Source organism: Odontesthes bonariensis, chromosome 17, assembly GCF_027942865.1.
Source record: "Odontesthes bonariensis isolate fOdoBon6 chromosome 17, fOdoBon6.hap1, whole genome shotgun sequence".
In the NCBI taxonomy this organism is placed as follows: domain Eukaryota; kingdom Metazoa; phylum Chordata; class Actinopteri; order Atheriniformes; family Atherinopsidae; genus Odontesthes; species Odontesthes bonariensis.
Genome location: NC_134522.1, coordinates 34,697,973 through 34,713,626, shown reverse-complemented (window position 1 = coordinate 34,713,626; position 15,654 = coordinate 34,697,973). Strand labels below are relative to the sequence as shown.

Here is a 15,654-nt window from a genome sequence, read left to right as displayed (position 1 = left end):
AAGTTTGTAAGTTTACCGGGAGTTTATTTACCGCTGCTAATGCTCCTATTGCTAACGCTGCTAATGCTAATGCTGCGTCGACGTCACTTCCGGTAACTCCCGGAATATGACTAATTGATTGCTTGCACACCAAAGGAGATGTTATGTTATCTGACATGTTATCTGTCATCTGTATTTATAGTGTTGTTGTATGTGTGTTATGTAATCCTTTGTACTGTGTGTCTTGATTTCTTTTTGTTTGTATGGACCTTGAGTCTGAAGCTATAGCTTCTTGAATCTTGACACATTCCGCTTGCCGTAGTTCAAGAAGTTGCAGCGCACATTTGAAAACGTGAGGCGCTAGAGAGCAAATTCATTCAACTTTGCAAAATAAAATTGCACCACTAGATGGGGGAAGAAATTACATAATGTCCCTTTAAGTTCTGCAAACAACCGAAAAACAACTAAGCATAACGTTGTTGGTTGGTAGCAGTGTAACTACTGGCTAACGTTTCATATGGGTGGTTCCCTAAACATCCAAGGAACGTTTGGGTTTCACTGTACCGAAAGGGAACGTTTTTAAGTGGTAGATTTTGGTTTGGTTATAACCAAACCTTTAGAGAACCAAAGTCAAACGTTATATTTCCGTTCTCTGTTAGTAACCTTCGAATCCTCGCGCTTTACCAATACCATCTGCGCATGCGTGGCTAGTCTGAATCGCATTAACCTTTTCCATCACTTCTGTAGCGATACAACTTAGCCCTGAACCACCTATTTCGAGCGAATTGATTTAATGCGACAAAACAGGCGTTCTAGCGATTTAACCGTTTTTCCATCACATGTATCGCACTAACTTCTTGATGCGCATCAAATTAAAGCGAATCATGTCGTTGATGGAAAAAGGGCTTATCTCTGAAGATGGAAAAGTTCGGTAAGATCAGACAGATTATTGCGTCTTTAGTTCTGTTCTAAGGTTTCCCAGAGTATGAAGCTGATACTCTGGCACACTCTTTGAGAGGAGAGCTTATACATTTACGTTTGCTTTTGAAATATATCACCAGATTGAAATGATATTGTGTACTTTTACTTTGAAAGCTGCTTTTAAACGTTAATACCGTAATCCCCCGTGTGCGCGCACCCAAGAAAATTAAGCGAGGGCTGAATCGGCCGCAGTTTTAACTTCAGAAGCTTATTTAGCCACAGACACGCGCCAACATCAGCTGGTAAGTGAAACATGTTGAGAACTGCTGCGAGATACGCTCGAGCTTCATATGATGGAGTTATTCAAATGATAAAAGCACCGTTAAAATGCGGGCATACACAGTTAGCATCGTGCTAAAGCTAACGGAACTGCTGCGGCCGTGGGGGGCTTCACTTCTCTGCTCTGTGAGCTGTGGCTAAAGATTTAAAGCTTCCATCTCTGAAACCCGCTTCAGTGGACTCTGTTAGCTCTAAGCTGGCTTTCTGCAGCCCACAGACCTTCAGAGGATGATCAGGTTTGTGCTGATGGTGAACCAGCAGGGACAGGTCCGACTGTCGCGGTACTATCATCCCGTGGAGCTGAGCCGGAGGGCGGCGCTGGAGGCTGCCGCTGTCCGCTGCTGCCTGAGCCGCAGCAAAGACCAGGTACGGTACCCCCCTAATGCTGAGAACCAGACCAGGTACCCTCCTAATGCTGAGAACCAGACCAGGTACCCTCCTAATGCTGAGAACCAGACCAGGTACCCCCCTTCATGCTGAGAACTAGACCAGGTACCCCCCTATTGCTGAGAACCAGACCAGGTACCCTCCTAATGCTGAGAACCAGACCAGGTACCCCCCTTCATGCTGAGAACCAGACCAGGTACCCCCCTAATGCTGAGAACCAGACCAGGTACCCCCCTTCATGCTGAGAAATAGACCAGGTACCCCCCTTCATGCTGAGAACCAGACCAGGTACCCCCCTTCATGCTGAGAAATAGACCAGGTACCCCCCTTCATGCTGAGAACCAGACCAGGTACCCCCCTTCATGCTGAGAAATAGACCAGGTACCCCCCTTCATGCTGAGAACCAGACCAGGTACCCCCCTTCATGCTGAGAACCAGACCAGGTACCCCCCTTCATGCTGAGAAATAGACCAGGTACCCCCCTTCATGCTGAGAACCAGACCAGGTACCCCCCTTCATGCTGAGAAATAGACCAGGTACCCCCCTTCATGCTGAGAACCAGACCAGGTACCCCCCTTCATGCTGAGAACTAGACCAGGTACCCCCCTTCATGCTGAGAACTAGACCGGGTACCCCCCCTTCATGCTGGGAACCAGACCAGGTACCCCCCTTCATGCTGAGAAATAGACCAAGTACCCCCCTTCATGCTGAGAACTAGACCAGGTACCCCCCTTCATGCTGAGAACCAGACCAGGTACCCCCCTTCATGCTGAGAACCAGACCAGGTACCCCCCTTCATGCTGAGAAATAGACCAGGTACCCCCCTTCATACTGAGAACCAGACCAGGTACCCCCCTAATGCTGAGAACCAGACCAGGTACCCCCCTTCATGCTGAGAACCAGACCAGGTACCCCCCTTCATGCTGAGAAATAGACCAGGTACCCCCCTTCATGCTGAGAACCAGACCAGGTACCCCCCTAATGCTGAGAACCAGACCAGGTACCCCCCTTCATGCTGAGAACCAGACCAGGTACCCCCCTTCATGCTGAGAACCAGACCAGGTACCCCCCTAATGCTGAGAACCAGACCAGGTACCCCCCTTCATGCTGAGAACCAGACCAGGTACCCCCCTTCATGCTGAGAACCAGACCAGGTACCCCCCTAATGCTGAGAACTGAACAAAAGCTGTTTCTCTAACCGTGCACGGTTAGAGAAACGTGCACGGTTAGAGAAACAGGCAAGTGCACGGTTAGAGAAACAGTGCACGGTTAGAGAAACAGTGCACGGTTAGAGAAATAGTGCACGGTTAGAGAAACCGTGCACTATTTCTCTAACCGTGCACTTTCCTGGATCTCTAACCGTGCACTATTTCTCTAACCGTGCACTTTCCTGGATCTCTAACCGTGCACTATTTCTCTAACCGTGCACTTTCCTGGATCTCTAACCGTGCACTATTTCTCTAACTGTGCACTTACCTGTTTCTCTAACCGTGCACTGTTTCTCTAACCTTGCACCGTTTCTCTAACCGTGCACTATTTCTCTAACCGTGCACTTTCCTGGATCTCTAACCGTGCACTGTTTCTCTAACCGTGCACTTACCTGTTTCTCTTAACCGTGCACTATTTCTCTAACCGTGCACTGTTTCTCTAACCGTGCTGTTTCTCTAACCGTGCACTATTTCTCTAACCGTGCACTGTTTCTCTAACCGTGCACTATTTCTCTAACCGTGCACTTGCCTGTTTCTCTAACCGTGCACTGTTTCTCTAACCGTGCACTATTTCTCTAACCGTGCACTTGCCTGTTTCCAGTGTTCCTTTGTGGAGTACAAAGACTTCAAACTGGTGTACCGGCAGTATGCTGCTCTGTACATCGTGGTGGGGGTCTCAGACAGTGAGGTGAGTCGTGGTGGGGGTCTCAGACAGTGAGGCGAGTCGTGGTCGTGGTGGGGGTCTCAGACAGTGAGGCGGGTCGTGGTCGTGGTGGGGGTCTCAGACAGTGAGGTGAGTCGTGGTGGGGGTCTCAGACAGTGAGGTGAGTCGTGGTGGGGGTCTCAGACAGTGAGGCGGGTCGTGGTCGTGGTGGGGGTCTCAGACAGTGAGGTGAGTCGTGGTGGGGGTCTCAGACAGTGAGGCGGGTCGTGGTCGTGGTGGGGGTCTCAGACAGTGAGGCGGGTCGTGGTCGTGGTGGGGGTCTCAGACAGTGAGGCGGGTCGTGGTCCTGGTGGGGGTCTCAGACAGTCAGGCGGGTCGTGGTGGGGGTCTCAGACAGTGAGGTGAGTCGTGGTGGGGGTCTCAGACAGTGAGGCGAGTCGTGGTGGGGGTCTCAGACAGTGAGGCGAGTCGTGGTGGGGGTCTCAGACAGTGAGGCGAGTCGTGGTCGTGGTGGGGGTCTCAGACAGTGAGGCGGGTCGTGGTCGTGGTGGGGGTCTCAGACAGTGAGGTGGGTCGTGGTCGTGGTGGGGGTCTCAGACAGTGAGGTGAGTCCTGGTGGGGGTCTCAGACAGTGAGGCGGGTCGTGGTCGTGGTGGGGGTCTCAGACAGTGAGGTGAGTCCTGGTGGGGGTCTCAGACAGTCAGGCGGGTCGTGGTGGGGGTCTCAGACAGTGAGGTGAGTCGTGGTGGGGGTCTCAGACAGTGAGGTGAGTCGTGGTGGGGGTCTCAGACAGTGAGGCGAGTCGTGGTGGGCGAGTCGTGGTGGGGGTCTCAGACAGTGAGGCGGGTCGTGGTGGGGGTCTCAGACAGTGAGGCGGGTCGTGGTCGTGGTGGGGGTCTCAGACAGTGAGGCGAGTCGTGGTGGGGGTCTCAGACAGTGAGGCGGGTCGTGGTGGGGGTCTCAGACAGTGAGGCGAGTCGTGGTCGTGGTGGGGGTCTCAGACAGTGAGGCGAGTCGTGGTGGGGGTCTCAGACAGTGAGGCGAGTCGTGGTGGGGGAGGCGAGTCGTGGTGGGGGTCTCAGACAGTGAGGCGAGTCGTGGTGGGGGTCTCAGACAGTGAGGCGGGTCGTGGTCGTGGTGGGGGTCTCAGACAGTGAGGCGGGTCGTGGTGGGGGTCTCAGACAGTGAGGCGAGTCGTGGTGGGGGTCTCAGACAGTGAGGCGGGTCGTGGTCGTGGTGGGGGTCTCAGACAGTGAGGCGAGTCGTGGTGGGGGTCTCAGACAGTGAGGCGGGTCGTGGTGGGGGTCTCAGACAGTGAGGCGGGTCGTGGTGGGGGTCTCAGACAGTGAGGCGGGTCGTGGTCGTGGTGGGGGTCTCAGACAGTGAGGCGGGTCGTGGTGGGGGTCTCAGACAGTGAGGCGAGTCGTGGTGGGGGTCTCAGACAGTGAGGCGGGTCGTGGTCGTGGTGGGGGTCTCAGACAGTGAGGCGGGTCGTGGTGGGGGTCTCAGACAGTGAGGCGGGTCGTGGTCGTGGTGGGGGTCTCAGACAGTGAGGCGGGTCGTGGTCGTGGTGGGGGTCTCAGACAGTGAGGCGAGTCGTGGTGGGGGTCTCAGACAGTGAGGCGGGTCGTGGTCGTGGTGGGGGTCTCAGACAGTGAGGCGAGTCGTGGTGGGGGTCTCAGACAGTGAGGCGGGTCGTGGTGGGGGTCTCAGACAGTGAGGCGGGTCGTGGTCGTGGTGGGGGTCTCAGACAGTGAGGCGGGTCGTGGTGGGGGTCTCAGACAGTGAGGAGAGTCGTGGTGGGGATCTCAGACAGTGAGGCGAGTCCTGGTGGGGGTCTCAGACAGTGAGGCGAGTCGTGGTGGGGGTCTCAGACAGTGAGGCGAGTCCTGGTGGGGGTCTCAGACAGTGAGGCGGGTCGTGGTGGGGGTCTCAGACAGTGAGGCGGGTCGTGGTGGGGGTCTCAGACAGTGAGGCGGGTCGTGGTGGGGGTCTCAGACAGTGAGGTGGGTCGTGGTGGGGGTCTCAGACAGTGAGGTGGGTTTGGATATGAACAACCAGCTGTTGGCCATATTGTTATATTCTGGTTTTGACTCCCACAGAACGAGCTGTCCATCTACGAGCTGATTCATAACTTTGTGGAGGTTTTGGATAAATACTTCAGCAGGGTGGTGAGTTCATTTCTCTTCATCCAGTTGTATTGATCAAAGTTTTTTTTTTTTTACTGCAGATATCAAATAAATCGTTTGATCCCTGTCAGTTCACAGGTGGAGCTGAAATAAGTTGGGCTCAGTATTATGTACAGCTAGGGAAATAATATTAATAACATTAGATAGCAGGATTTATTATTTTTTTACACAAATTGATTCTCAGAATAAACACAAAATGAAAAGTTTTTAATGGACAGGACCTCTAAGGTGGGATTCACGGCAGCACATCAGTGTCTGTCTGCGTTGCTGTGGTTACACGCAGAGTGAAGGATTGTGGGTATTATACTGATGCAGACAGACCTGTGCAGAGCTCCTCGGAGCTAACGGCGCGTCGGCTCAGCACGCAGGTCAAATGTTTGTTTAACTGGCTCGACCCTGAAAGTGAAAGAAGTTCAACACGATTCCTGTTTTTAACTGTGTGTGTGTGTGTGTGTGTGCGTGCGTGCGTGCGTGTGTGTCTGTGTGTGCGTGTGTGTCTGTGTCTGTGTGTGCGTGTGTGTCTGTGTGTGCGTGTGTGTGTGTGTGCGTGTGTGTCTGTGTGTGCGTGTGTGTCTGTGTCTGTGTGTGCGTGTGTGTCTGTGTGTGCGTGTGTGTGTGTGTGCGTGTGTGTGTGTCTGTGTGTGCGTGCATGCGTGTGTGTCTGTGTGTGCGTGCATGCGTGTGTGTCTGTGTGCGTGTGTGTCTGTGTGCGTGTGTGTCTGTGTGTGCGTGTGTGTCTGTGTGTGCGTGCATGCGTGTGTGTCTGTGTGTGCGTGTGTGTCTGTGTGTGCGTGCATGCGTGTGTGTCTGTGTGTGCGTGCATGCGTGTGTGTCTGTGTGTGCGTGTGTGTGTGTCTGTGTGTGCGTGCATGCGTGTGTGTCTGTGTGTGCGTGCGTGTCTGTGTGTGCGTGCGTGCGTGCGTGCGTGCGTGTGTGTGTGCGTGCATGCGTGTGTGTCTGTGTGTGTGTGTGTGTGTGTGTGCGTGCGTCTGCGTGTGTGCGTCTGTGTGTGTGTATGTGTCTGTGTGTGTGTCTGTGTGTGTGTGTGTGTCTGTGTGTGTGTGTCTGTGCGTGCGTGTGCGTCTGTGTGTGTGTGTGTGTGTGTGTGTGTGCGTCTGTGCGTGTGTGTCTGTGTGTGTGTGTCTGTGCGTGTGTGTCTGTGTGTCTGTGCGTGTCTGTGTGTGCGTGTGTGTGTGTCTGTGTGTGTGTGTCTGTTCGTGTGTGTCTGTGTGTGTCTGTGTGTGTCTGTGTGTGCGTGTGTGTGTGTCTGTGTGTGTGTGTCTGTGCGTCTGTGTCTGTGTGTGCGTGTGTGTGTGTCTGTGTGTGTGTGTCTGTGCGTCTGTGTCTGTGTGTGTGTGTCTGTGCGTCTGCGTGCGTCTGTGTGTGTGTGTCTGTGCGTGCGTGTGCGTCTGTGTGTGTGTGTGTGCGTCTGCGTGCGTGTGCGTCTGTGTGTGTGTGCGTCTGCGTCTGCGTGTGTGTGTCTGTGCGTGCGTGTGCGTCTGTGTGTGTGTGTGTGTGTGCGTCTGCGTGCGTGTACGTCTGTGTGTGTGTGTGCGTCTGGGTGCGTGTGCGTCTGTGCGTGTGCGTCTGTGTGTGTGTGTGCGTCTGCGTGCGCGTCTGTGCGTGTGCGTCTGTGTGTGTGTGCGTCTGTGCGTGTGCGTCTGTGTGTGTGTGTCTGTGCGTGTGTGTGTGCGTCTGTGTGTGTGCGTCTGTGCGTGTGCGTCTGTGTGTGTGTGCGTCTGTGTGTGTGTGTCTGCGTGTGTGTGTGTGCGTCTGCGTGCGTGTGCGTCTGTGCGTGTGTGTCTGTGCGTGTGTGTCTGTGCGTGTGTGTCTGTGCGTGTGTGTCTGTGCGTCTGTGTGTGTGTGTGCGTCTGCGTGCGTGTGCGTCTGTGCGTGTGTGTCTGTGCGTCTGCGTGCGTGTACGTCTGTGTGTGTGTGTGCGTCTGCGTGCGTGTGTGTCTGTGCGTGTGTGCGTGCGTGTGCGTCTGTGTGTGTGCGTGTGCGTCTGTGCGTCTGCGTCTGTGTGTGTGTGTGTCTGTGCGTCTGTGCGTGTGTGTCTGTGCGTGCGTGTGTGTCTGTGCGTGTGTGCGTGTGCGTGTGTGCGTGTGTGTGTGTGCGTGTGCGTCTGTGTGTGTGCGTGTGTGTGTGTCTCTCTCTCTCTCCACAGAGTGAACTGGACGTATCCTTTAAGCTGAACGTGTCAGCAGGGTGTTAACACTTAAATGAGCTGATACTGAATGTTTGGGACGGAGCGACCACAGATGCTCACTGAATGAGCACAGAACCAAAAAGCTCTCCTCCTTTAGTGTGAAACAGTTTCCTCCGTCCTGCTGCCTGTGACAGAAAGGACACGCACAGATTTCTCCTTTATGGATACCCGTCTGTCAGCCGGGGGGTATCACACGGGGGGCACATCAGTGCCAAACAGAGGAACCATAGACATCACATCTGGAGGATATCTGCCTAAAAGGTGGTTTCCAGGCTGCCTTTGCAGGGTGAATGAAATCACGCGCAAAGCGGCATGGGAATTCCCAGGCTACTAACTCAGTGTAATCCAATCAGAATCCAATCAATTCAATTCAATCCCAAATGAGTCCAGTTCATACAAAGCCAGTTAAAAAGCAACAGATTGAGGCTATGTACACACGTAGCCGGGTATTTTTAAAACCGAATATTCCCCCCCCTCCGTTTATAAAATAATTTGTATCCACATAACCTCGTTTTCGAAAAAAACTCCTTCCACACATAACCGAACATCTGCGTTTTCACCTGTCTTGATAAGCCAAATGCATTTTGCTGTTTTGCGCAATCTGCCCTCGTCAGCTAAATAATAAAGTGTGCACGCAACTTTTTTGAGCACACTGACAGGTGATCGCATGACAGTGGACTGCCCCTCGATATGAGGACGTAATAATTCCGACAGCGACAGGACTGAGGACCGGGACATGCGAAATTGTCACGCCATTCCTCTGGGAGTACGACTTGGGCGTGTAAAATCAAGGCAGTAAACAGCGCCTGCACAATAATAACCACCACAGTTCTCAAGGCATCCATGCTTCTTCAGTTAGCAAAGGTCGACTTTAGACTTTAAAGCAGATTTGTTGTTGTTTTGGCGCATATTGTGACGTTCGAAAATGCAAAACTCCGGTTATCTCTGTCTACACGCAGCTGCATAAACGGAGTTTTCAAAAATCTTCACTTTGCCCGGAGTTTTTAAAAACATTCGTTTACGATGCGTTTTTATGCGTTTTCATGTGGATGACAGGTCCAAACGTAGAAAAATATATTCGTTTTAGCAGATACCCGGCTACGTGTGGATGGGGCCTGAATCTGTCAGTCTGCACTGAGTAAAGCTTTTATTCTGAAGTCCTTCTGCATCCTGAACACGCTGGTTTTCTTGACCCCGTGACCTCATCAGATCATGTTTAACCTGGACTGTGTTCACATCATCCTGGACGAGATGATCCAGAACGGCGACATCGTGGAAACCAACAAGAGCCGCATCCTCGCTCCGCTCAGCGCCATCGACAAGATGGCGGACGGATGACGCCTAAAGGAGGTGATGCCGCAGCCTGCTCCACCCTCGGGCGGTGCTCACATGCCGCAGCCTGCTCCACCTTCGGGCGGTGCTCATCTCTCTGTAAAAGGTGCAAAATAAATCACTCATTTGACTCCAGGTCAGATCAGTTTCTCCGTGTTAGTTAGCTGCAGTTAGAGTTAACTTCAGGTTTAACATGGGGGGCTCACTTCCTGTGGGGGGACATCCTGCGCAGCCCTGATTTCTTCCAGAGCAGGTTAGGATGGAGATCAGGGATCAGCACAGGAATGGGTCCATGTGGCAGAGAAATGTCTCGTGCTGTCAGAACACTGCGACAGTTTTTATCTCAGATCCCGTGCTGGCCTTTATTAAAGTTTTCTTTCTGATTATTCACACGCACTGTGACTGGCGTCGCGTCTCCTCAGCGTTGATGAGGCGGCTGATTCTGACGGTTAATGTTCACTCAGCCTGCAGATCTGCCAGATTCCCCTTCTTGCTTTGACTTCAGTTATTTTCAGTTGGTTTCTCAGGCTGCTGATTGGCCGTCTGCTGCCAACACCGGCCCTTTAAATGAGCAGGAGGGACTCCTGATGGAAAGCAGTGCGACTCAGCTGGGTGGGACTCCCACCTCAGTGCCGGTGAAGCCGAATTATGAGCTGGCTGTGTTGAACCCGTTTGATACATTCTGGAGACTGAAATAAATGTTCCTGTTTTTCATTCATTCTGCATTAAAGAGACTCGTCTGTTCAACAGGTTTTTGGTTTGCAGACTGAAACAGTTCAGTTTTAATCAGATGTTTGTCTGGAAACTGAAACATGGATTTTTCAGTAAAATATAGAAATATTTACAACTTTTAAAATGTGAAAGTATCTCCACTGTATGCTGAATGAATAGATGAACTGTGTGATGGTTTTAAACGGCACCAGAACCTCAAACTGATCCGGTTTACACTGAACACGGCTTACATGCCAAATCCCTCTCCGGTTCACCCAAACACCACAGGACACCACCTTTACTTCATACTTTGCAAACATTTTAATGATTATTCTTTTGGAGCATACACATTTGAAAATATCTGTTTACCTCAAACCGCAACTTCAGTTAAATAAATGTTTATAATATACAAAGAAAATACAGGGAGAGCAGAGCTTCTTTCTTTTGCTTTTCTTCTTGTGGGATGTGCCTTGCACATAACCAGTGTTTGTGTCTACAGCTTAATCAGAAACACCAAATGCTCTCTGAACTTTGACCTTTTCAGCTGGTCAGAAACAATCCAAAACCTTGCACACACAGAAGCAGAAAGAAATGGAAGAAAAACTAAAAACAAGCCTGACTGAAGGGGAGGAAGTGGAAACAGAAGCTACGAGTCAAAGCAGGCAGCGGCCTGAACAGACAGCAGGAGGAGACGAGCGAGCGGGCGCCAACGCACGCCAGCCCGCAGCATCGGAGCTGAAAACAAACCCACGGCAGCTCGGGAGGTGGGGGGCCGCTGCCCATCACGAGGAGGGGGCGAGGGAGGGGGGAGTCAACGATGTGAGGGCAAGAGCTTTTCTTTAATTTTATTTTTGCAACGTAAAGCTCTTCCACCAGCAGGCGGTCTGTCTGTCTGTCCCTGTCCGGGTGGTCCGACAGTACAGACAGACGGCTGCGAGGTGCATGCTCAGTGTGACAGCGGGGGGGGGGGGTCAGAGGTCAGTTCAGGTGGAAGCCCTTCTCCATGGTGGCGGCTAACAAACGCTCCCTCATGATGTCTTCGGATGAATACTCGGGCAGCTTCAGGTAGTGGACGCACGTGTTGACTGAGGGGTAACTGGAGTCTGTGGCATCCACCTGCGGGGGGCAGCAGTCCGTCAGCACACATTATCACCACCAACCACCCTTTAAAGGACCGTCTGCAGGGCCAAACTTACCTTCCGGACTATGGTGAGGCGCGGGTGCAAGTTAGCAAGACCCCCGGGGGGCAGCGTGGAGCAGCCGGTGGTGAACTGCAGGAAGGCTTTCCTCTCATCAGACGACATCCCACATAAAACTCTGACAAACCGCAGGAAGCCGGGGCTAAGCAGGAGGAGGAGGAAGGAAACCATTTATCTTCAGCTTTAAAAACACGAGGGTACAGAACATGGAGGAGAACCAGTACCTGTCTCTGGTGTAGCCAAGCTTTGGTTCAGTGTAGTTGATGATGTCATCAGCAGTCCAAGAAGGAGATTGGTTGCCACAGAGGATCATCTGCACCTCCTTATGGCTGAAGGAGCTCAACTTCTCCATTGGAAACACACGATTAAAACCCTCTGAGGAGAAGAAGAAACCAAATGAGCAGAGCTGTTTAAACCCGACTGATTCCTCACTTAATGGTTTCAGAAAATATCTGAAGTAACCTGAAAGAAAGCTAGCATGGGATAAGATGAAGGGAGGGAGGTTTTCATGATGATGCTGTCTGAAGAGACGGACAGAAATGGAGTAATGTTCTCTGTTGTTGAAGTGTTCTCAGAGAGGAAACTGGTTCTGGTTACTATGGTCCAATTTAAACACATGTTGTTCAGGATTGCAGAGATGAGCGCTTTCAATCTCCCAGGAGCTCATGACACCTCCTCATCACGAATTTAATACGAAACAAACAGCAAAATGTTGTGTTGAAAAGAAATGAGAAAATATTACGAGGTGATGGATGAAGGTTTCAGAGCTTCTGGATCAGTCTGATGGGAGCATCCTGACAGCAAACTTCTTTTTCCCCTCATCATGGGACTTTTCAATTCAAATCTAGAAAATCCATTTCTGCCAACTGATTCCTGATCTTCCACATCTCAATGTGTTCACTTCATTCCTCTTCCCCAACCAAAATGAAAAGGTAAGGGAACATTATGTTACTAATGGTGGCCACATATGCAGTTAAGACCACCCTGAGGTCAAGTCTTCCACGTGTGTGTGTGTGTGTGTGTGTGTGTGCGTGTGCGCGTGCGTGCGTGTGGATCCGTGTCACTGGGAAGGAGAATCTTTGAACGCTTGGTTTTCAGGTGAGGGATTAAGATGTGATGGTCAGGGCTGAGAATGCACGACCTCCATGAATAACTGCTAAAGGGAAACTGTGTGTGTACCTTTAAAGGCCTCCATCTGTTTCTGGATGCCGGTATGCATACAGAAGTCAAACATCAACTCCACATACTCCTCTGCATTCTCCATGGTCACCATCTGCACATCAAGCACAAAGACAAAAAGACACTCGACTTCACTAAAGCGAGGCAGAGCCCTGAAATGTGCCAGACATGAGCGAGGGACACGTGAACCCCACGCCCAGAACATTAGCCCATTAACCCTGACCCTGTACTTTATCCAGACCGGATGAAATGAAAAAAAACACTTTCATATTAACAGAAACAGCTTAATGGCATGCAGAACTGGGGTTAAAAAAAGAAAAGACAAAAGGAGGTCAAATACAGGTTTAAAACTTCATCCCACTTATGTTGCCAGATGTTGGTTCCTTGACTTGTTCGAATGAAAGTCTGATGGCTCAATCAGCTCAATCAGCAGACGTCTGCTTCCATTTCACAACTAAATGTCAAGGTGCTGAAGAGCTGAACAGAGCAGAGCCCTGTAGAAGCATGCAGTATGGGGTAGGGTTAGGGGTAGTCAGGGGTAGGGTTAGGTTAGGGTTAGTCAGGGGTAGGGGTAGTCAGGGTTAGGTTAGGGTTAGTCAGGGTTAGGGTTGGTCAGGGTTAGGGTAGTCAGGGTAGGGGTAGGGTTAGGGTTAATCAGGGTTAGGTTAGGGTTAGTCAGGGGTAGGGTTAGGGTAGGGGTAGGGTTAGTCAGGGTAGGGTTAGTCAGGGTTAGGTTAGGGTTAGTCAGGGTAGGGGTAGGGTTAGTCAGGGTTAGGTTAGGGTTAGTCATGGTTAGTTACTGGTAGAATGCTGTGGAAAGGATGGAAAATCCTTTCTGAGGACATTATTCCAGATAAATCATCTGTTGGAACTTCTGATCCCAAACAAATCGTCAGCAAAGAGAGACATCCACACAAACAGATTGCTTCACTTTACAGTGAGTGGAGACGCTGATTCTTTACAGAAGAATGCAATTCAAACCCGTCCCACAGCGAATAAGCTTGCTGAAATACGCCAGAAGCAACATGCACATCAGATCTGTTGCTTTGGTGCCAGATTTTCTGCTGATAATTCTCCAAATTACACAGCGGAACATGGGGTAGGGTCTATCATTTGCTTTATAAGACATGGCTGCAAGAACCACTGACACCTCCACCTGACTCTTAGTCTCTGCGGCTGGACAGCAGGAGGAGAGCCTGTTCCATCGGTCGTAGTTCTGGACACATTGCATCTCGGTTTGCTGATAGTTACTGAGAGTTCATGGGTTATCTGCTTACGCTGTGTGTGACATCATCAGCTAAGCTGTCGCCAAGTTCCAAAGACAACAGCCGAGTCCATTTATGGGGATTTCTGAAGATTTCAACTGCACATCTTTCTGCTATGCTTCAACTTTCCAAAGGTTTGTCTCCTGATTTCTATAGTAAAACTGTAGTTTCTATGGCAGCAGGAACTGCAGTGTTCCCCTCTGCTTCAGTGAAGAGCAGAAGAATGAAGGTGATCTCCGAGGTGCCAATGCACACACACTACGGGAGGCAATGACTTTAAACATGAAGTGTGAAAGAAAAAGAGGATTTCCTGTAAAAGTCATTCCAAAACTGGACCCAGATGATGTGGCTGGGGACTTGCATGAATTCCTCCTGGATGACTAATGGACCGAGGCCCTCTGTACACACTCCAAAGTTGAATCTTTTTGTAAAAAGTCTGATATCAGCAGAAGTTTTTCCACAGTGTTGCACCATCTGACATATTTCAGCCTCTGATAGAGTTCTACATGACAAACTCTGTGTGTTTATTCCAGGCCTTTTCAATCATTTAGTGGAATTTCTCTTTCAGAAATGTTTCAGTTTGTTCGTGTCTTTTCTGTTAATATCTGACGTTTGAATGATGTGGGTGGGGTTACCTCATCATCTCCGTTTGGTTTGAGATCCACAGCAGAAAATCCATGAACTTTGGAGGACGGACAAAACTGAAAGTTGAGCCTGCATGGAGGTAAAAACATCGGACATATCGATTAAATTCAGTGGGAAATGTACATATTCACCACAGGACATTAACATCATGGCAAAAACTGGCCTTTCAATGACTTATTTCAATAAATAAGAATTCTCTGTCCAACTTTTAATCTCATTTCAATGCATGACAGAATGAGAACATGCAAAACTAAACCAATAGCACACTTTACATTAAAAATGTGTTGGTTTCCAGGCAGAAGTTCTGGTTTCCTCCGTAAGCCCGGTTCTGAGGAGCTACAGAGCGCCTCCCACTGGGAACACATGCTGCACTAAGCAGGGAGACCCTCTCCCTATCTAAGAGCCAACACTGCGGCTGGAGCTCAGGGTCCTTGCCTGCAAACCGGGCGGTTGCTGGTTCGACTCCCGGCTTCTCCGGGCCGCGTGTCGAACAGAATAAAGCCATGTGAATGTGACATGCAGTGTGTCAACTGGACTGGAGACGAGGGAAATACGGGTTTGACTGCATCACAAGCGTTGGTCTCATAACAGAGACAGTATAGAATGTGGTGGCCCAGCTACACGTGTGTTATCATGCTGCCTGCTGTTCCTCAGGAGCTGAAAGGAAAGTGACGACTCAACAGCTGTAGGTACAAGCTAAATCAGTTCAGGTAAGAAGCAATTCTATTGAGTTATTGCTGAAGCAACAGCGTGTTCATGTCTTAGAAGCTGCTCTCAGGATCTGAGCAGCATATTTTCATCTTTGCTGAAGTGGAAGCTCCTTTTTGTTCAAGTGCCCAGTTATCATTTTATCTCTAAAAGTTCATTTCATAGCATCATGTCTCACAAACGACGTATTTGATAAAAATAAATAAATAAATAAATAAAAATGTATTTGCTTTCAGTCAGATTCAGAAATATTACCTTGAAATGTCCCATTTGGTTTGAATCAAATATCTTTCCAACCTCTGTGGAAACAGTGAGGACTGCTGAATGTTTCCATGACAACCTGCAGGCTGTGTGTGTATTTTACCCGAGGTCCTCGATGCTGAGGGGAGGTCCAGAGCCCAGTGGGTTCCTCAGCATCAGGTCCTGCAGTCTGGTGTTCTTCTCATCCTCAGACAAACTCTTGTTGGCCAAAATCTGTCTTCTCTTCACTGCCAGCTCCTTCACTTCCTTCAGAAAACGGGCTCTGAAAAGATGGAGGATGTTGAGAGGAATGAGACAGTGTGTAAAGCAGTTTAACCAAATCATGTTGCTCCATCTTCTTTAGCTTTGAGCTAACCCTTCCATTCAGATCAACAACAAGGTGTAATCACTGAATGATGCTGCTACTATGGTTACATGCTGCACAAAGAAACCAAGAAAACTTCATCTTTACAACCTTC

At 50.3% G+C, this 15,654-nt stretch overlaps 2 protein-coding genes across 6 annotated transcripts in view; one reads left to right on the top strand and one right to left on the bottom strand.

Moving 5' to 3' along the window:
• The first annotated feature begins 711 nt into the window (after positions 1 to 711).
• Positions 712 to 9,946, top strand: ap4s1 (adaptor related protein complex 4 subunit sigma 1). Of its 2 annotated transcripts, XM_075448258.1 has the most exons (6): positions 712 to 1,202; positions 1,450 to 1,605; positions 3,436 to 3,522; positions 5,601 to 5,669; positions 7,855 to 7,866; positions 9,106 to 9,946. In XM_075448258.1, exons 2-6 carry the CDS (start codon positions 1,468 to 1,470, stop codon positions 9,232 to 9,234), a joined length of 435 nt encoding a protein of 144 aa, XP_075304373.1. In that variant the 5' UTR covers positions 712 to 1,202; positions 1,450 to 1,467; the 3' UTR covers positions 9,235 to 9,946. The 2 variants fall into 2 exon arrangements, with proteins under 2 accessions (XP_075304373.1, XP_075304372.1); XM_075448257.1 differs by lacking the exons at positions 712 to 1,202; positions 1,450 to 1,605; positions 3,436 to 3,522; positions 5,601 to 5,669 and having other exon boundaries at positions 5,711 to 7,866; positions 9,106 to 9,187.
• Positions 9,947 to 10,236: 290 nt separating this feature from the next.
• Positions 10,237 to 15,654, bottom strand: part of hectd1 (HECT domain containing 1) — a 61,954-nt gene continuing 56,536 nt past the window's right edge. For all 4 annotated transcript variants that reach the window (XM_075448253.1, XM_075448256.1, XM_075448254.1 and 1 more), the window contains 6 exons: positions 15,300 to 15,458; positions 14,218 to 14,296; positions 12,318 to 12,411; positions 11,363 to 11,513; positions 11,136 to 11,280; positions 10,237 to 11,055 (listed from right to left, as the gene is read on the bottom strand). In XM_075448253.1, coding sequence (XP_075304368.1) covers positions 10,918 to 11,055; positions 11,136 to 11,280; positions 11,363 to 11,513; positions 12,318 to 12,411; positions 14,218 to 14,296; positions 15,300 to 15,458 — 766 coding nt within the window. In that variant the 3' untranslated portion in view covers positions 10,237 to 10,917. The remainder of the gene's footprint in view (positions 11,056 to 11,135; positions 11,281 to 11,362; positions 11,514 to 12,317; positions 12,412 to 14,217; positions 14,297 to 15,299; positions 15,459 to 15,654) is intronic.

Excerpts from the sequence above, each read along its gene's own strand:
- ap4s1 (XM_075448257.1), top strand. The coding sequence starts at position 6,509 with ATGCGTGTGTGTCTGTGTGTGCGTGTGTGTGTGTCTGTGTGTGCGTGC. Across the intron at positions 7,867-9,105 it reads CTCCACAGAGTGAACTGGAC|ATCATGTTTAACCTGGACTG; the intron begins GTATCCTTTAAG and ends TGACCTCATCAG.